Here is a 19664-nt window from a genome sequence, read left to right on the forward strand (position 1 = left end):
GCACATCTCTCATTTAGCCCAATTCTGAACTCTCATGTGTCTGAGAGCAGGGCTAATGGAAAGAAAATACTCCAGGAGAACAGAGGGAAAATAAAAACCATACAGCAGATAAGTTATGCTGCCAGTTGCAAGCAACAAATCTGTGCAGTCAAAGGAATACAGCTTTCTGAGACACTACTTCCTGGTGCTGAACAATTCGGGAATGGGTTTTTATGTCCCTTAGCAACCTAATGTTCTAAAAATCAACAGGAATTTTGGCACAGCTACTCCTGTTAATGAATTGTTTGTGATGGTTTAAAAAAATGATACAGCCTGTCACTGAAAAAAAAAAAGCCTCTGATAAAAGTCTTCTCAAGGAAAGGGTGGAAGTGAACTGCAATTAACCTCTTTCCTTCTGCTGTCCATCACATCCCTGTCATATTCTGCTGCAGCCAGAGCATGCTCAGCTGTGTCCCCACCCAGCTGATAGAGAGGACTGCTCTTCCCATGTCCCAGTGTTTTCTCCAGCTCTGTTTCCACTTTGAGCTGACAGTTCTGAATTGCCTCCTGGATGCTCTGCAGGTTCCACTGAGTTCTGGGGAGAGCGTCGTCCACCGTGAAAACCCCGTCGCGTATTCTCCGCACCTGTGTGCACACAGCAGATGATTTCAGCTCCAGCCCCATCTCGTGAACCATCTTCCGCAGGTACTGCTGAGTCTCGTGCAAGCAGTGGATTTCTAGGAGGACACAGACACTCCCTCAGAAGCAAAGCTTTGACACAAGCTCTGACATTGTAAATCCAGACAGCTATGCTAAAAGAATCATTTTGGCAGAAGACACTAAGAGCATGGTATGATTTTCTGGAATACTGCAGGGTGTTCCATACCCTTCCAAAGTAAATACTTTATAAAACAAACCTATATATATAGAAGAGTAAATGTAGGTATTTCAAAGGGGACAAAATTAATTGGACAAATAATTAGTGAGGGAAAGGGAACTGGGAACAGGAAAATAAACATGCTGCATTATAAAAAGACCCCAAAACCCAGCACTGAAATGAATTACACTGAAACACTGAGCTAAGAAGAATTTCCCCCATAGGTATTCACAATGCAAATTTTCCAGCCTAAATCTGAACTTGGCAAGGAATAAGCTATGAGCTGGCTGGACTTACCAGAGAAGTGATAAGTTGATAAGAAATTCCCAACTCATTTTGCATTAAATCATGAGTACGAAAACGAAGTTTACCAACTTATTTTCTCAGAGTTACTATACTCAGAGTTCCCCAGTATATTCTGTGCTAGTCCTACCTAGCTGGAATTCTGGAAGTGCAAAGTGGAGGCATCGGACTGCTGTGATTATTGGGGGACATTTTCCCATGGGGCGAATCAAGCCTTTGACAGCCAGCTCATATGCCTCTTGTGTTTTCATATCAATGTTAGAATACCTAGGGAAAAAAAAAAAGAGAGCAGCAGAGACATTTAAAACTTCTTTGCAAAGAGATTCAAAATATGCCCATCCCCAATAAAACAGAGATGCAATTTTTATTCTTAAAACTATCCAGTGAGTTTTTGCATATATTTTTAGTGGTGTATCTGCTATCAGTAGTGTAGCACAGTTTGGGAGGGTGGTACCTGGTCATGTTTACAAGTTTTTTTTTATCAGCCCTATACAGCAGATTGCTCCTAAACCAGCAGATTGGAAATTTTGGGATACAAGAAGGACATTTAACTACAACCTCTCACCAGAGCACAGAGCACTCAGAGTAACTCCTCTCTGCCCTTGCTAGCATTCCAACCTTTACAGACTTCGATTATGGGAAACACAATCCTCTCATTTGTTTTGAAGAGCAGCAAATGGCAGTGGGATCAGATCAGCTCATTTTCCTGTGGGTACGTACATCAGCAGGGCCTTTTGATTCGTCCCTTGAATGACGGCGAGAATCCGCTCCAGCTTCTCCCTTGTGATATGATCTGCAAATATTAAGGCAAAAACAAAGTCTCAATTATCCATCCAGGAACCAGAAAGTCTGAAAAGTGCCACTGAGGTATTGCTGTCCCTTGGGCAGGCAGTCAAAAGGGGCTGATGAGAGCTGAGGGGGGCCTTTGCAAAGTCACTTCCCCAGGCTCTCCATGGAGCAGCACAGAGCTGGACTGCAAATGGAAGAGTTATTTTGCTTAACTGATTTCAAAATGCTGAAGCTCCAGTTTTCTTATTGTATATTTTCATTCAATGAAATCTCCTAACTGCTATCTCCAAGTGTGATACACAGGGAGATCTGGGTCCTGACCAGTAGCAAGCACTGTGACCAGCATTCCCACTGCCTTTGCATATATTGTGGTTAGATTTAGAATAGGGGAACTATGACATCAACAAGGACTAGACGACATGCAAGATGTGATTTTTGTCACTGTACAATTCACCTGATTAAATGCTTTGGAGTTAATCTGCTGTTTGATGTTCTGTTAAAAAAAAGAACAACACATCAAATCAGTTTCTTACCAAATGTTGTCTTCTCTACTAAATTCCCTGTGTCTGAGAAGTCATCAGTGGCTTTACCAAAAAGCCCACCAACAATATAAACCTGGAAAAAAGACAAAGAGTGTCATTTATCAAAAAAATGCTCCAAGCAATTAAGCAGCAGTATTGCACCATGCAACTGATGTAAGTGCAGGCTATGAGTTTTACACAAAAAGACAGCAGCATCCTCTGCTCAAAAGGCCACAAGTGGATGCTCATGTGAAGGATGAAACCTTGGACCCTGAAAAGTTCTCAAAAGCATTGGTAGGATTGAGACTTAAGTGCAGAATCAACATCCCAAGGCTGGTCTGGGGCACTGGGGCAGGATCAAGTGTGTCATGCATCTCTGGGGTTCCATGGCCCATTCAGAGCCAGTACCTACCTTGGTCAGGTGACAATTGTACAGGTCAGTGAGCAGCTTGTTCCCATGGCCAACGCCAAGCACTGAAACATAGAAAATGGGGAACCTGTTATTCAGCCTCACAAGAAGTCACTGATGTGCATTTACACAGCCCTGAACACTCACACCTGCACAGGGCTGTATCTCTGTAGGAGTCACATCTGAGCAGTGCAATTAGACCCCCAGATAATTGTCTGGCATGAAAACCACAGAGCTGTAACCAGAGCTCTTGGATTTCCCCAGAACTTTCCACCTGGGCACTCAGGGCAAATGCTCAGCAGTGCCAGCCACAGCAAAGCCAATTCAAGTGGTGGAGCAGACATGGGAACTGGTGTTTCCCAGTAAAACCCAGAGTGCCTGGGGCACTCCCAGCTTTGCCAGCTGCTTGCTGGGACATTTCTTCTGTGTTTTAGCACTTAAACTCCCAGTGGGGCTGTGAGATCCAGGCACTGCTGCAGTGCAATGGCTCTGCATCCACCCTTCTTCCCTGCATGGAAACCCATCACCTCACAGCCAGCACGACACGCTGCTGCTCCGGGACCAGACCCACCGAAGACTCCCGAGGCCTTCACATCCAGCCGGTGACCTGCTCCGATCTTCAGCTTCTTGAACCGCGGGCCTCGGACTGCAACAGAGACAGTGATGGAGCCGGTCCCGGCTTCCCCCGGCCCAGGAAGGGGGAAAGGCCCCGCTGTGCCCTTACCGAGGGGATGGTCGGCCAGCACCGGCACCCTGGCAGCCACCAGCTCCACGGCCCCGCCGCCGCCCGGGGCCGGCGCCGGTAGGAAGCGGACTCGCTGCCGCGGAGCGCGGACCGGCGCCGCGTTCAGCTCTGCAAGAGAAGCGGGGGGACAGGGGGGCTCAGGGGCGAGCCCCGGGAACGGGACGGGACGGGACGGGACGGGACGGGACGGGACGGGACGGGACGGGATGGGATGGGATGGGATGGGATGGGATGGGATGGGATGGGATGGGATGGGATGGGATGGGATGGGATGGGATGGGTCCCACCGGTAGGCCCCGGCCATGACCCCCGGGGTCCCGCCGCCCGCGCTCACCGCGCAGCAGTCGCGTCTCCACCGCGTCCCGGACGCGGCCCCACGCCACCCCCGCCGGCTTGTAGACGGCGAAGAGCCCGGCCAGCCCGGGCCGCCCGGCCGCCGCCATGCCCGGGCCGCCCCGCCCCGTACCGGGCTCTTCCGGGGCAGCGCCGGGATGCGGCCGCTGCTGCTGCGGGCGGCGCGGGCCGGGCTCCCGCTGCTGCGGGGCGCTCCCGCTTCCCCAGGCAAGTGCCTCCCGCAGCCCCTGGAGCGTCCCCGGCTCCCCCGGCCGGGCCGGTCCCTTACCCGCTGCTCCCCGCAGGCAGAGCCCGGCCGAGCCACAGCGAGCCGCGGGGCCGGGATGGACGCGGGGAGGAGGAGGAGGAGGAGGAGGAGGAGATGGAAGGGTGGCACCAGCTGTACCCCGGGCACATCCCCACCAGCCCGCTGCAGAAGGCGCTGCTGGCCGCCGGCTCAGCGGTCATGGCGCTCTATGACCCCTACAGACACGGTAAGCCGGCGAGCGCAAAGAAAATCCCGCTCCCTGCCTCCTGAACTCCGTAGGAGAGTTTGGGGCTGAGAACTGGCCCGGCACAGGAGGCTGTGAAAGAGAGGGAGTGAGGAAACCCAAACACACCCCAATGTGACCCCTTGTGATGCCACCCGGCCCGGGCTGTTTCTCCAAAGTGCCCCAGGCTTCATGCCTGCTCCTCCATCCCATTCCCGGCGAGGGTCATGCGGATGACGCCAGGGCAGAGTAGCCCTGAAGCTGAAGGTCTGTGGTTTATGGGATCCCCACTTTGCCACGGGCTTCCTGCCTGCGCTTGGTCAATGGGTTCATTGCCCTATTTCCTCACCTGCCGACCAAGGATAGCTGGGTGTTGCAAAAGCAGTTCTTTGGTCACTCTCTGGTCTCTCTTTCAGACATGGTGGCAGTCCTTGGGGAGACCACAGGCTGCCTGGCCCTGCCAAACCTGCGAGACAAGATGAAAAACCATCCTGAAGGTCACCGCATCCTCCAGTGCGTCCCTCCCCATCCCTCCCACCTCCCATGGTTTGTGGTGGGGTGGCAGACACGAGGCCAAGCAGGTTCCTTGGCCCTGGGAAGAGAGAGCTTGGAAGGAGCACAGTGTTTTGTTAGCCCTAACCCTCCAGGCTAATCTTATTTTTAACGTTCACAGGAGCTCTGTGACACATCTAAGGGTGGGCACTACTTGCCTGTCTGTTCTGCTTCGCTGCTGGAACTGGCAGCTGCCAACACCACGAGATGTAGCAGCAGGCACGGGAGAAATCCAGGGATGTGGATGCTGAGCAGTGATGAGAGCACACTACATCCATGGATTTCTTCCCTGTGCCTGCTGCTGCATTTTCTTGCATTGGAGACTTTGTCTCTGCTGGTCTGCCTCCTCCTTAGACACACACATATTTATTTTTCTGGCTCAAGTTGAAATGAGGCCATTTCTCTTGTTTAGATTTTTAATACTTCATCACTTTTGCTTCCATATCTGCAAAGACTTGTTGAGTGCAGCAAGGCTGAACAGGAGGGATTTCTCTTACTGACCAAGCTCTCTCTGTATATCTGCTTGCCTTCTCCCTGTTCCCTGTTATGTGTCACACCTGCTGCTTGTGTCACATAGGAGCTTTGGAAACGTTGCCTTTTGCCATATGTTCGTGCAGGCTAGCCTCATCCTGGTAAAACATCCAGAGCACTGGAATGGGGCTGAATCCCAGCAGAACTGCCCAGGGAGAAGGCTGGGAAGGGACATACCCACTTGCTCCTTGCCCTGTGGTATTGCAGGGATTTGTAGGGGTCTGAATTAGGCACACAGGTCTTTTTGTTTTTATCCCCCAAGCTGCTGAGATCCCTTTCATAACAAATACACAAGGAAATATCTGCAGCCAGTGTAAAACATGCCAGTGCTGCTTATCTCCCTGGCACTTCCACTCTAGGAGCTGAGCAGCTCCTGGATCCACTGCAGGGCTTTTGTCATGGGAAGACTTTACCCTGTAAATGGAAATGAAAGGGCTTTTGTTTACTTTCAAGGCTATGAGGCACCTGTTTGCCAACAACTGTAAAGGAGACCTTTCTCTTTGTGGCTGCCATGTGGCTGGAGGTGAAAGCCTGAGCAGGATTGAAATTAAATCTGTATTTAGAACAAATTCCTTCTCCTCTTTTGGGTTGCTCCTTTGAAGCTCTGGTTGCTTTGCTGGGGCACTAAATTTCTCTGCTCTGCTGGGCTGGCTGTTGCCGAGGTCTGTGCCTGGCTGGCAGCCCACACAGCAGCAGCATTTTAGTGCAGAGGACACCAGTGTTTTTCCCACCAGAGTTGTTACAAGTGCACAAGATAAAGGCCTTTTTATTGCCAAGGTTTCAGGTAGATCCTTTAAGCAATTTGTCTCCCAGCCTCCACAGCAGAAGTGCAGACAGTTCTGTCCCTGCAGTGAGCAGTTAGGATCTACATGGAGAAAATAGCAAGGATGGGCAGAGGCAAGCGTGGGGGTTTCCAAGGGCTCCTTTTCTCCAGGACCTGCTGCTGTGGATTTCACTGGGAGTGTCACTGAGCTGTGTGTTTCTTCCAGGGAGCGGCCTCGCATCCGTCTCTCCACGCTGGACGTGGCCAGGCTGCGGGCGCTGCCGGGGGGCTCGCTGGGCAGGGAGTACCTCCGCTTCCTGGAGGACAACGTGAGTCTGGGCTTGCACAGGTGCACATTCCTGTGGCTGATCCCTGTGCTGGGAGCACAGGTGAGATTGGAGCCACAGGGTCGAGTTGGACCTCTTTGGACTTGCAGAAGGTTTCTCCAGACACACGGATGCCGCCCAAGTTTGTTGATGATGAAGAGCTGGCATACGTGATCCAGCGGTACCGGGAAGTCCACGACCTGATGCACACCCTCCTGGGCATGCCAACCAACATGCTGGGTGAGCAGCAGTGGGCTCAGGGAGCTGCACTGCCAAACCCACCGACTGTGCTCAGCTGCTTTCCAGAAATGGAGCAGGCTGGGCCAGCTGGACTCCCTGATTGGGGGATTTTGCATCATCACTGTCCCACATCACTGGCTCTGGTGACCGAGGGGCCATGAGATGTCATGTTTTCCCTGCTGGGAGATGCTCTGCCCAAGCCCTGGGCACAGGCAGCTACTGGATGGGTGGTTTCTGCCTGGCAGGGAGGGTGGCATGGAGGGAGGGATGTTTTGCAAGCTCTGAGTGAAGACAGAAGGGAATTCCTGGTTGCTCCTTATCTGCACGTCTCTGTGTCCTTTGCCCTCATTTTTGTCTGACTCAATAGCAAATCCCAAGTGCAGCCTTGCACTTGTGCAAGGGAACCAGCATGACTGGTCTCTTATGCAGGCTGTGCCTGAGTCCAGGCAGTTTTGTAAAAGGGCTGTGCTGGGAGACCAGGAGAGCCACACAGAGCATCAGGCCTTGGCACTGCATTGCTGAGGTCTGCAGGGAGTTGCACTGCCTGGGATGTGTTCCCCAGGCTCCCAGGGCTGGTGGGATGCATCCCTCTGGAGTGGGTGAGTGGTGTGTGACAATGGGGCCGTGGCCAGGTGTAGGAAGCATTCCCAAGTAGCCAATCTTAGGAAGGGCAGGAGCCACACTGACTGGCCCTTGATCCAGGTGCTCTGCCTGCTCACAACCTCCCTGCTCCCTCCCAGGTGAGGTGGTGGTGAAGTGGTTTGAAGCTGTCCAGACGGGGCTGCCCATGTGTGTCCTGGGAGCAGCGTTTGGCCCTGTCCGGCTCAGCACACGGTAGGTCCAGTCTGTGCCCTGGCTGCTCCCAGCCTGTCTGGTGCTTTCCCTGGGGACAGAGGGGACACTGCTGGTTTGCAGGGGGAAGTCAATCACACATTCAGTCACAGGCTCCTCTGTGAGCTTACTGCTGTCCTCACATTCCAAAGAAGTGGTGACAGCTTTGCCTCATCACTGAAGCAGAACCTGATGCTTAATCTGCATTCAACACCAGCTCCCCTGTGCCAGGCAGGAGCATTTCCAGGCCTTGGATGTGGTTGAGGGCCAGCAGGACCCTCACCACACTGGCAGCTATTCCCTGCCCCAGCACATCTCTTTTGGTGGCCCAGCAGTTGCAGAACCTGAGTTCTGGCTTTGGCTTTGTGCAGGTAACCTTCCTGGCACACCATCCTCCTTCTGTGCCTCAGTTTCCCCTGTGAGTTAAACAGAGGGGATACCAGAAAATTAGAGGGACACATGGCTTGGCATCAGCTACAATGGTGACTTGATGAAGGAAAATAACAAAATGTGGATATTCAAAACTGCCACCACGTGTATGGTTTGTTCCAGGAAGCTGCAGGTCCTGGCCACCGAGCTGGTTCCCTGGGCGATTCGGAGTGGGCTCAACGCCAGCTGTGTGCTGAACGTCTACTACGAGCAGCGCTGGGAGCAGCCAGTGGAGTCCCTGCGGGAGGAGCTCGGCATCTTCCCTCCCCCGGCCCTCCGAGTGTGAGAGCTCAGTCAGGAAGGGCCCAGGGGATCCCTTGGCAGCTGCATCCACATCCTCCATCCTCCTGCCCTGCTGGCAGCACGGTGTGGCCGTGCTCTGCCACCATGGACCCGAGGGCTCTGTTTTCCAGAGGAGTGCAGGGGCAGGTTTGGTGTGTGCAGTGGTAAAATCCCATCTTGTATTGGTGCCTAAGTGTTGGGTCATATTGGATGTGCTTCATTCCTGCCTCAGAGACCAGGCAGTGTGTTATTGTGTGCCTACGGGGCAGGCAGGGAAATACCTTTGGGTATTTTCCCTCCTGGATTGGCTGCTTTGAGAGCCGATCCCAGTTTGCTGTGTCTCCCTGAAGTCCCTCCCCGTCAAAAATGATGAAATCCACATTATTGTGCTGGCTGTTCAGTAGGAATCATTCCTTCCTTGGGCAACAGAATGACACGGTTGGGATTATGGGATTGCATCCAGTGAGTGCAGAAACAGCGGATGCTGGTGGTGTGTCTCGGAGCTGATTGCTGTCTGGGTTAATTAAACTGTGCTCCGGACTGCCAGCAGCCAGGGAGCAGAGCTGCTGGATGTGATGGCAAAGAGCCACGAGGCCAGGGGCTCTTTGTTCATGTATGTTGTTGGAATTCCTCCTTGTTTAATAAAATCCACACTGGGGCTTGTAGTTCATTACCCCTGTCATTCAGCCTCACCTCACCTCCTGAGCTGGAGATCTGATGTGAAACCTCACCCCTTTTTGGATCCAACAGGTTTTCTTTCTGCCCCTCAGACTCCCTTTTTCTAACTTCTCCCTGCATCAGCCACCCCATGAGCCAGACTTTGGGTTTTTCTCCAGATCCTCGCTTGGCCCCCAGAACTATCTCGAACAGATATTAAAAGACATATAAATACATCCTTTAGCTGCCAGTAAAGCACACAGTGTGGGGGTTGTCCTAGTGCAGTGGTCGAGATGAAAGAAACATTCGCCTCTAAAATGACCCAGAAATGTCAGAGCCTTGGGGTGGATAAACCAAAGGGCAGCGAAGATTTGCTTCCAGGAACTGTGAGCAGCAGTCAAGGAAACGTGGGAAATGATGGCCTTGAGAGAGGGTTTTGCTGCATTTTGGGTTATTTAACGATGCCGCGAAGTGTCTGGGCTGTCAGTGTTGGTGGTGCCGCCTTCGTGCAGCCACGTATGACTCAGTGGGCTGGTGCCAGCGCTACAGAAATGGCACATCGTGTAATTTTAAACGGCATCTGCTCAGGCGGATCATGTAACAGTCTCTGCGGCTCCTGTTCCTGCAGCCATCGCTTGGGAAGCTGCGGAAAGAAGGCGGCAGAGGGAGTGGAGGGTGATTCGGGGAGGGCAGACACCAGCCACGTCAAAAAGCTTTTTCTGGAGAGGATATATTCTCTGTGGGCAGCTCCGCCATGCCCGTGCTGGGACGCGGTAGCAGTAACCCCTGAAATGCTGGGGCGGATGTCCGGGTACGCTCCCCTGTAGGGCCGGGTTTCCCCGGCGCCCGGGCCGCCCCCTAAACGGGTCTCTGCCCCTCCGCGCTCTCCCGGAGGCGGGCGGACCCTGCAGCGCCCGGCGGCGGCCGCGGGACCCCCGGCCCGATGCGGCCGCGGCGCCCCGGGAGCGATCGGCGCGGCCCGGCGGCAAAATGCGACTCTGGTGGGACTCGAACCCACAACCTTTGAATGACTCCCGTCACACGCTAGAAGTCCAATGCGCTATCCATTGCGCCACAGAGCCCTCGCTTTGCCGCGCGGCCCTCACCGCCTCTTCCCCGCGCCCCGCCCGCCCCGCCCGCGCCACCGTTCCCCGGCACTGCGTCCGTCACCGCGGGGCCGGGCCGGTGCACCGGGCGGGACTACAGCTCCCGGCGGCCCGCGCTGCCCGCGCTGCCCGCCCCTCCCCGCCCCTGCCGCAGAGTCGGGCGGGCCCCGCTCCCGGTGCAGGTGGCCGGGCCGCAGCGGACGCCCCGGAGTCCGGTAAGAGCGTGGCACCATCCTCCCCATCCCTTCCGTCAGCTCCCGGCGCTGCCGCCGCGGCCGCGCTCCCTTCCCGCCAGCGGCCCCGCGGGTTCCCCGTCAGGCGGCGCGGCCTTGCGGGCGGTACCGGGGTCCCTCCGCTCCGCCGCATGAGGTACCGGGGCTCCTCCTGGGGCACTGTGCAGGCGCCGGGGTCCCTCAGCGGCCCGGTGTCCCCCGGAGCGCGCCGCGGCTCTCGCCCCGCCGGCAGCGGCTGTGCCCGGGCGGTTCCGCGGCCTGGCCGGGGCTGGGTGGCGGGGCCCGGCTGCATCCCGGCGCGGGGCCCTCCCGCCTTTCCGCCTCGTGTCATGGAGCTGGGGCAGCGCTGCTCGGCCTCCCTGCTGGGGAGGGTGAGACGCGGGTCCCTGCCCAGGACAGGTGCGGGACAAGTGCCACCCAGGTGCCATTAGCGCTGGGGTTTCTCGCAGCCCGGCCACCTGCCCCTTGTGCCCCCTGCGATCCGCTCCCCGGGCCCTCCGCGGGCTCGCTGCTCCCCGGTGGGTCCCCGCGCTTTGCCTGGTGCCTGCTGGCTGTGAGCTACAGGCAGGGTCCGTTTTCCCTGTGCTGATGCAGCTGGACAAGACCTGAATCTGTAACGCGGGGCTGGAGGTCTCTGGCAGCGACACACCGGGTATCTCTCGGGAATCTCGGGAATCTCTCCTCGGTTATCTCCGCAGGAGGCACCGGGATGCCGGAGTGAGGTGGAGATGTGAGCAGAGGATAACAGGGACTTGCCTGAGCCTGCCTTGCCTTCAAGCGGGAGATTAAGCACTTTGCTGCCCACACGGCGTGGGGCTCCCCCGCTGCTGTCTCTCCACATCTGGCTGCTGCGAGGCCGTAACGAGGGCCCAGATCCTGGCTGAGGCTCAGTAGTTTGATGGTGATCTAAAAGTTGTCCTGTTTAAGTGCAGAGAGAGGCTACCAGGCAAAAACATGGTGAGTCCTGCCCTGCCAAAAGGCAGAGGGACTGTGTTGTGGGATGTCATGTCTGGGAGGCAGGTGTTTGGTGGAGAGTGTTCAGAGGTCACTGGCACAAGTGGGGATCTCAGGGTAAAGGCTATGGGTGGGAAAATGTCTCTGGGTGTCCACTTGGGAGTGGGATTTTGTGCTCTGTTGCATCCCAGCTTGCACGACTCAGAGGTGGGACAGCCAAAGAATGAGATATGCCAGGGCACAGTGACCATGTGTTACTGCCTGGCCTCCCACCCTGCCAGCATCTGATATCAAATCCACAGAAGCTCCTTGGATGTGGGGAACTGCACAGAGCAGAGGGAAAACCACAAGTGTGACACCCAGCCCCACCAGTTGTAGAAGAGCCCATGCAGAGCTTCCAGGTTCAGAGCAGTGAATCAATCTTCAGGAGGGAAATGATGCAAGTATTTCCTTCCTCTTTGGCCTGTGTCCATGCCAGGAAGGGCCAGTTTTATCTAGGAACTGTGAGGGTCACATCTCTCTCTCATTTTCCTCGTCCCAGTGCTATTGCCTGAAAAGAGCCATTGCTGGATCACTGTCTCTGAGTCTCAGAGTCACTTCTAGGATGTGTCTAGGATGGGGACAGAGATGCTGTTTTGGAGGGACAAGTACCAGAGATGGAGTCACTATCCCCAGGGAATGGGGCAGGTGCCTGGGCACTCCTGGCAGCAGTGACAGCCCTTGTTCTGCCCACTTCAGCCTGCCCTCATCTGTGACCTGCTCTGGCAGTGTCTCCAGCCTAGCCAGGCCAGGAAACTGCCTGCCAACATGAGGATTTGCAAACACAAGCAGAGCTCAGAGAACTGAGTTTCCTGTCCCTGATCCTGTCTGAGCTGTGTCACAGAGCACGTGAAGCTGTTCTCTTCCAACAGCTGTGATGGCTGTCCTGGAACCAGGCATGCAGGAAAGCTCCTGCTTGGGGCCTGGGAGACTCTGGATTTTGAGGATGGGGGGGATTCTGGAGTGGAGGCTTCCAATCACGTGTACAAGGTCTCCTGCCATGACTCTGCTCACATATCCATGGAAGTGACTTTATCCTGCATCTCATGTTGCTGGGGTGTGGCCAGACCCCTGGCTGGTGTGCAGGATGTGGCTCCCCAGGTGGGAATGGCCAGGCTCTGGGCTTGCACCACTAATGCTGTGCTGATGGCTCAATTGGAGGCCATCTCCAAGGTCAGATGAAGTTACATCTCTATGAGCTCTGGGCTGCTGGGTTACATCCTCACTGCCAGGAGGACTGATGACTCAGGGACCTCATCCAGGAAACTGGGGGCTGCTCAAGCATCCCATGCCCATGGGATTGTTGTCATTGGGTCCAATGTGCGTGGGTTGATGGCCGTGGTTTCTCTCTCCCTGCAGGCCACGATGCTGCGTTTGGCTGCTTTTGCAGCTGTGCTGCTGTTCTTCAGGGTCACTCTGGGACTGTCCTGGGTCCAGGCCATCCCTGCTCTCTTCATCTTCTACCTGGCATCGGGTGGATGGGACTTCTTCCTTGTATTCCTCAAGACAGTACCAAGGGATGTCAGGTAGGTGTCCTAGCTGGGATGGCCCAACAATCCACCCCTAGCCCTCTGCTCTGCCTTGGTGTATGTGTATGTGTGAGCACTGCCCTGACTCCTTGCACAGCCTTGGTTTCTGCTGGTACCTGGCCTGGCTGGAAGGAGATTTCCCTCTGCCATGTCCAGGTGACTCCAAACTCTCGGGCAAACTTTTCACAAGAGGGATAGATTTCAGCTGAGCTCAAAGTCTATTGACTGTCCTTGTATTTCATCCTGTCCCTAAAGCTGCTGGCATAGCACCAGACCCCTGTGCAAGGTTCATTCTGAGTTGGTATCAGGCTGTGCCAGCTCCTGGCAAGGATTTGTTGGGGAGGGAATGGTGGTACCTCTTGGAAAGCACCCGAAGCTCAAAATTGCCCCTTTGATTGGGAGCATCCCTGTCTGCAGACTTCCAAAACACATCTCTCCCTGGCCTCCATCAGTCCCTGGCTATGAGCTTCTTTGGAGGTGTGTTCTGCCTGTGTGCACACTGCTCAGGGGAGCACGCAGAGCTGCTTCTGCTGACCTAGAGTGGGGTCTGGTGTAGGTGCTGGGCTGTTGCAGCTCCTCGGAAGGTCCTTGTGCTGTGCTGGCTTTGCTGCAGGAAGTGGTTTTGCAGGGATCACTGAGAGCTGCCCTCTTGCTCCCCTTCCTTTGGCAGCACGGGGCTGGTCCTGTTGAGAGTGAAGTGGCAGGTGTGGAGGAACGTGAGGGAGAAGAACACAATTGCCAAGATCTTCCAGAAGACAGCAAGGAAGTATCCAGAGAAGACAGCACTGATCTTCCAAGGCACAGGCGAGAGCTGGACCTTCCGTCAGCTGGACGAGTACTCCAACCAGGTGGCCAATTTCTTCTACAGCCAAGGCTTCCGCTCGGGTGACGTGGTGGCACTTTTCATGGAGTCCCGCAATCAGTACGTGGGGCTGTGGCTGGGCCTGGCCAAGATCGGGGTGGAGACGGCCCTGGTGAATTCCCACCTGCGCCTGGAGGCCTTGCTGCACTGCATCACCATCTCCAGCTCCAAAGCTGTGGTTTTTGGGGTGGAAATGATGGAAGGTGAGGAGCTGGCATATGTTTTGGGAGTGCTCTGGGCTGGAGGGAGGTGTGTCTACTCAGTGGGTTCAGTGTTTTCCTGCCCACCACAGAACAGAGATCTGGAAGAGAGTGGACAGTTGAATCATGCAGGAATTAGATTTGGGGTCGGGGTTTTTTTAGCTGTTAATTCCTTTGGACACTGGGCAGGATCTGGAGTGCAGTGCTGTCTGCCTCCCAGGCAGGTCAGCCTGGCTGTGAGGATCCTTCCCTGTGTCTCTCGGGTCCATTCCCAACATGGAGATCTGGGTTGGGCTATGCCTGCCCCACTGCATGGGAGGAGCCTCCCGTTGCCTTCCATGGCTATTGCTACATCCCTGCAGCACCTTGGCTCCAGTTCCTTGTGTGTTTCAGCCCACACCTCTGAGGTTGAGGGTGTCAACAGACCTCTTGGCACCAAAGAGGTTTTGGATGGGGAAAGGTGGAAAACAGGATCTTCTGGTCCCTGAAGAGGTCTGGGCTGTGGCCCCAGCATCTGTTAATCATGGGAACAACATCTGCCTGGGATGGCTGTGAGCACTTTGGGGACACTGCCAAGCACAGTGGGAGTACTGCTACCTGGGGCAGGGTGTCCCTCAGACTCTGGGAGGACAGGAGATCTCTGTGCTGTAGCCAGCCTGGTGCTTTTCTCCAGCTCCTCTCTTTACTTTCTCAGCAATGCAGGAAGTGCAGCCCTCCCTGGATAAATCCATCCATCTCTTCTGGTCTGGGGAAGAAAATTCTAAATCCGTGATTCCTGGTGCAAAACACCTGGACCCCCTCCTGCAGATGGCCCAGCGACACCCTCCAGCTCCCCCTAATAAGGGCTTTCTTGGTATGTGGTCAGCTCTTGGGTGGTCAGACGTGGTAATTTTGAGGGTCAGCTGCTTACAACTCTGGCAAGACTGCTGGGGATGCCAGTGGCAAGGGGTATTTGGGATGGGTCTTGCTCCAGTCCTGTGTGGAGCAGTATCCTGTCATACCCTCCATGTGTCCAACAAACCTGAGCTGCCTGGGGTGATCCCAGCATGTTCTGTTACATGAGAATCTTGGCTCAGCTGGCAGGAGTAGAGTGTTTAAATTTTGCTTGTCCCCTTCTCCTGGTTCGACCACTTCTAGATTGGGAATGTGACCCTGTTTCCTCATTGTTCCCCAGATAAACTCTTCTACATCTACACCTCTGGCACAACAGGGCTGCCCAAGGCTGCCATTGTGGTGAACTGCCGGTAAGGCTGTGGGCAGGTGCTCAGGGAGGATGGGGCTGAGCTCTGCCCTGTCCCAGCACAGCACCCCTGACCCTGCTCCTGCCATGCCTTTTCACCCTCCCCTCAGGTATTTCCGCATGTCCAGCCTAGTTTTTTACGGTTTTCGGATGAGGTCTGACGATGTGATGTACGACTGCCTCCCGCTCTACCATGCTGCAGGTAACGTGCCAAGCAGAGCCTGGCATCCTGGGACTGACTCTTCCTCAGCCAAGCCAGGGCTCTTGGGAGGCTGGTGTGGCTGTGATCTCCATGTTGAGGAGGATGAGACTGCTGCTTGCAGTGTGTGACTGAGGCGCTTTCTGCTTTTCCCCTGGAAGCCAAGTATCGATCTGGCTGACCTTTGGAGCAGGGAGTGTTTGGGGAGAGCGTTATCTTACCCTGGGTTTGGAATACCTGTTCCTTATTGCTGCTCCCTGTGGAAAGTAAGGGGGGAAAGTCTAGGGGAAGGGTAAGCAGTGCCTGCCTGGCTGGCTGAGGCATGCTGGGATGTTTAGGTGTGAAGTGCTGCCCTACATGTTACTGCCAGTTGTCTTCTCCTTTGTACTCATGGTCCTGGGGGCTTTGGCTGGGTGAGCCCCCACTGCTGTGAGCCAGCCATGGCCTACCTTGCCCTGCCAGTTCTTTCCCTAGGTGGGCTGGAGGTGTTTGGGGACTGAGGGCTTTCTTGGCTGCCTCTCTGCAGGGAACATCGTGGGGATTGGGCAGTGCCTGCTGCAGGGCATGACGGTTGTCATCCGCAAGAAGTTCTCGGCCTCACACTTTTGGGAGGACTGTGTGAAATACAACTGCACGGTGAGGCTGTGAGGCAAGAGGCCATTGGGGAGTGGGCAGAAGGCTGGGGTCTGTGCCATGCTGGGGAGAGCCCAGCTGCTGGAAGTGGGGGATTCCTGGACAGGTTCTTTCTGCCCAAACCGCCTTTCAGGGTGGTGGGGCTGTGTCCTTCCCACCTGGGCTGGTAGCTTCTTGTGTCTTCCTCATGTTCCAGCATTAGCCTGGACATAGTGATGAATTTCACAGCCTGGAGAGGTGGGTTGACCAGGAAAGGACATGCTGGATCAGTTAGCAGAACTTCTCTTTATTACTGCGGCCTCTTTAGCAAACTTTGGATGTGTTGTGCCGTTCCTTCCTGCCCTGAAGAAACCTCAGACGAGCCAGGGCCTTGCAGAGGGGTCCCAGTGACTCTTTCCTCTCTGTTGCTCCCAGATCGTGCAGTACATCGGGGAGATCTGCCGCTACCTGCTGAACCAGCCGTACCAGGACACGGAGCGGCAGCACCGGGTGCGCATGGCCCTGGGCAACGGGCTGCGGGCCTCCATCTGGAGGGAGTTCATGGCCCGCTTCGGCATCGCCCAGGTGGCCGAGTTCTACGGGGCCACTGAGTGCAACTGCAGCCTGGGAAACTTTGACGGCAACGTAAGCCCCACAATCCTCCCTCATGTCCCAAAGGGTGACAGCTGGCCTGGGCAGGGTTGGAAACCCAGAGGGGCTGTTTGCTCCTTGGCATGGGTTGCCATACACCCAGAGGGGTTTTGGCTGTTGTGTGGTGCCATCTCTGTGGTGTCCTGGGAGTGTGTGAGCAATGTGTTCAACTGGGACAAATGCCCTTGCTACCCACAGCTTTGAGCTCTTTCTGTTCTAGGTTGGCTCATGCGGCTTCAACAGCAGGATCCTGCCAGGTGTGTACCCCATTGGTTTGGTGAAGGTGGATGAAGACACTATGGAGCTGATCCGGGGACCAGATGGTGTCTGTATCAGCTGCAAACCAGGTGAGGACACCTGTAGGGATAAAATCTCAGCCCTGTGTGAGTGTGAGTACTTCATGGTACCTCACAGTAATTTCCTGGATTTGTCTCTGCTCAGTTAAACCACACCAACCTTAAACCATCAACCCCATTAGACACCTTATTGCTTGGGGGAGGTGGTGATATCTCCCCCCTTCAACCCCTCTTCTCACTGCAGGGGAGCCAGGGCAGCTGGTGGGTCGCATTGTCAGGAGCAATCCCCTGCAGCACTTCGATGGCTACCTGAATCAGTCAGCCACCAACAAGAAAATTGCCAGGGATGTGTTTGCAAAAGGGGACGCTGCCTATCTCACAGGTGAGGCCAGCAGGACCTCTCTTGTCTGCTGGGAGTGGAGGAGAAATGCACCTGCATGGAAGTGGGGACTCTTCCAGGGTAGCAGCACTGCCCTGAGATGTTCCTGGGGTTGCTCCTAGCTGACACCTCATTTTTTTTCCCATTTATTGCTTTCCAATAGGGGATGTCCTGGTGATGGACAAGTATGGCTACATGTACTTCCGAGACCGCACTGGGGACACGTTCCGGTGGAAAGGGGAGAATGTCTCCACCACAGAGGTGGAGGGAACCCTGAGCCGCATCCTCAACCTGACAGACGTGGTGGTTTATGGTGTGGAGGTGCCAGGTAGCTGAGAGGGAAGTGGACAATCAGGAGAGGCAGGCAGGCCTCCAACACTCGAGTATGAGCATGTCCAGATTGATGTGTCCTTTGACAAGAGGGTGGACTGAGGGTCCCTGTGGGTGAGCTGGGAAGAGGCCACAAGGGGTGTGGCTAGCGGGAACCAGCTTTGGTCTGATTCTGGCTGGTTTGTAAGGACCCTGAGTCCTCTCTGGCCATGACTGTGAGTGAGGGGTGTCACGACCCTGGCCACAGAGAGATGACACAGCAGTGACACAGCAGTGTCACAGCTGGATGTGCCAGCACTTCAGTACAAAGCAGAGTCTTGTTGGTGCAGTGCTGAGGGGAGATGGTGCTACAGGGACAGTGTGTCTTCTTTCTCTGCCTCTTAGGGATTGAAGGGAGGGCAGGAATGGCAGCCATTGCTGACCCAGAGAACTCCTGTGATCTGGAAGACTTTTCCAGCAAGCTGAAAAAGGCCCTGCCGCTATATGCACGTCCTGTCTTTCTGCGGTTCCTGCACGAAGTCTCCAAGACAAGTGAGCCATGGCATGCACACTCACACTGGACATGGAGCTGGGGGAGCCTGGGAGGGGGAAAACCTGGTTACAGACATCAGTCTGTAGGGTGGAGATGGAGCCTCTCTGCCCCACAGAGCCCATGGGGGTTTTGAGGCATGGGGATGCAAGGCTGGGTCTGGGGCAACACAGGTGTGGGGATGGAAGTGTGTGTGGCTAGTGAGCCCTTACTCCTTCTTCTCTCCCCATTCCAGGCACTTACAAGTTCCAGAAGATGGAGCTGCGGAAGCAGGGCTTTGACCCTGCACTGGTGAAGGACAGGTTGTATTTTCTGGACTCCAGGCAAGGCTGTTACCTGCCACTGGACCAGGCAGCATTCAGCAGAATCCAGTCAGGAGCCCAGAAGCTGTAACCTGGTGGGGCTTGAGCAAGGCATCTCCCAAATCCTGCTGGGGAGAGGGGACAAGACAGGCACTGGGGAAGGAAGGAGTGATACAAAAGGCATGCTAGAGATTTTATTTGACAAGTTTTACAGATAAGGGTTTGGGGGAACACAGAGGGGATTGAGGGGAGGGGGTGGTCACATACCAAAGCATTGATTCATTATGGCTTTATTTTCTGTTTGGTACATGGTGCTCCCATGCCATGGGAGGGGCAGGACCCTGGCCAGTTGAGAAGGAATGGGGCCCTGCCATTCCACTTTGCTTTTCCTGTCTTTCCCTACCTTTTCCTGCCTGCATCAACCCTTCCTTGTGAAGGCCCTGAAGGGACCAGTGCTGGCCTCTTCCCCACTCCTCTACCACCAGTCCCTCCTTGGCACAGGGACCCAGCTGGCAGAGGGAAGGTGGGTGCCAGGCACAGCCCCTTCCCTCTGCTCAGCCTTGCTGGTGTTGTGTGTCTGCTGTGAATCAGGGGAGCAGGGTAGTGTTGGGCTCAGGAGGGGGACAGGGCTGTGTTTCTGCCATGCCTTTCTCTCTCCTGGGGATGACATTTCTATTTTTCACAATCACACGCACATTATATTATATTATATTATACATATATATATATGTGTGTGTGTATATATATATATATATATATGTATGTATGTATGTAATACACGCTGACCTTTTTTTTTTTTCAATCTTAATTTATTGTCTTTACTTTTGAATGTGTCCCGGGTTTGTGCAGTAGGTGGAGGGACAGCCCAGACCTGTCCTCTTTGGAGAATCCTTTTCTCTCACAGGGAGGTAGGATGCTCATCTGAGACTGATTCTCCTCTTCCAGCATGGGTGCAACTGTAAATGTCCTTGTGGCCTTGCTCCGTGGTGGAGGACATGAGCAAATCCCACTGTCTTGTGGACACTTCTCTGGGTCTTTTACTTCCATCTTTTGTGGATGCAGCATTGTTTTGTGAATCTTCTTCCTTGCAGAAAGCAAGTGGGAGAGTGGGAAGAAGGGCCCAGTTTGCCTTTGCTTAGATGTAC

At 54.9% G+C, this 19664-nt stretch overlaps 3 protein-coding genes across 3 annotated transcripts; 2 read left to right on the forward strand and 1 right to left on the reverse strand.

The window, feature by feature from the left end:
* Positions 1 to 91: 91 nt before the first annotated feature.
* Positions 92 to 4088, reverse strand: TRUB2 (TruB pseudouridine synthase family member 2). The gene is made up of 8 exons (XM_079324145.1): positions 3958 to 4088; positions 3603 to 3731; positions 3450 to 3524; positions 2882 to 2943; positions 2482 to 2563; positions 1880 to 1952; positions 1290 to 1426; positions 92 to 716 (listed from the first exon to the last, which is right to left on the reverse strand). The coding sequence occupies exons 1-8, from the start codon at positions 4064 to 4066 to the stop codon at positions 352 to 354; spliced, it is 1032 nt and encodes a 343-aa protein (XP_079180271.1). The 5' UTR covers positions 4067 to 4088; the 3' UTR covers positions 92 to 351.
* A 13-nt stretch (positions 4089 to 4101) lies between these two features.
* Positions 4102 to 8523, forward strand: COQ4 (coenzyme Q4). The gene is made up of 7 exons (XM_079324147.1): positions 4102 to 4188; positions 4266 to 4450; positions 4864 to 4960; positions 6520 to 6622; positions 6730 to 6859; positions 7600 to 7693; positions 8243 to 8523. Exons 1-7 carry the CDS (start codon positions 4115 to 4117, stop codon positions 8403 to 8405), a joined length of 846 nt encoding a protein of 281 aa, XP_079180273.1. The 5' UTR covers positions 4102 to 4114; the 3' UTR covers positions 8406 to 8523.
* Positions 8524 to 10196: 1673 nt separating this feature from the next.
* SLC27A4 (solute carrier family 27 member 4) lies at positions 10197 to 19042 on the forward strand. Its single transcript, XM_079324112.1, has 13 exons — positions 10197 to 10379; positions 12750 to 12916; positions 13590 to 13984; positions 14676 to 14834; positions 15156 to 15225; positions 15332 to 15423; positions 15947 to 16056; positions 16468 to 16677; positions 16904 to 17030; positions 17224 to 17361; positions 17522 to 17686; positions 18073 to 18219; positions 18453 to 19042. Exons 2-13 carry the CDS (start codon positions 12756 to 12758, stop codon positions 18608 to 18610), a joined length of 1932 nt encoding a protein of 643 aa, XP_079180238.1. The 5' UTR covers positions 10197 to 10379; positions 12750 to 12755; the 3' UTR covers positions 18611 to 19042.
* The last annotated feature ends 622 nt before the right edge of the window (positions 19043 to 19664 follow it).

Source organism: Erithacus rubecula (genome assembly GCF_903797595.1).
Source record: "Erithacus rubecula genome assembly, chromosome: 21".
Lineage (NCBI taxonomy): Eukaryota > Metazoa > Chordata > Aves > Passeriformes > Muscicapidae > Erithacus > Erithacus rubecula.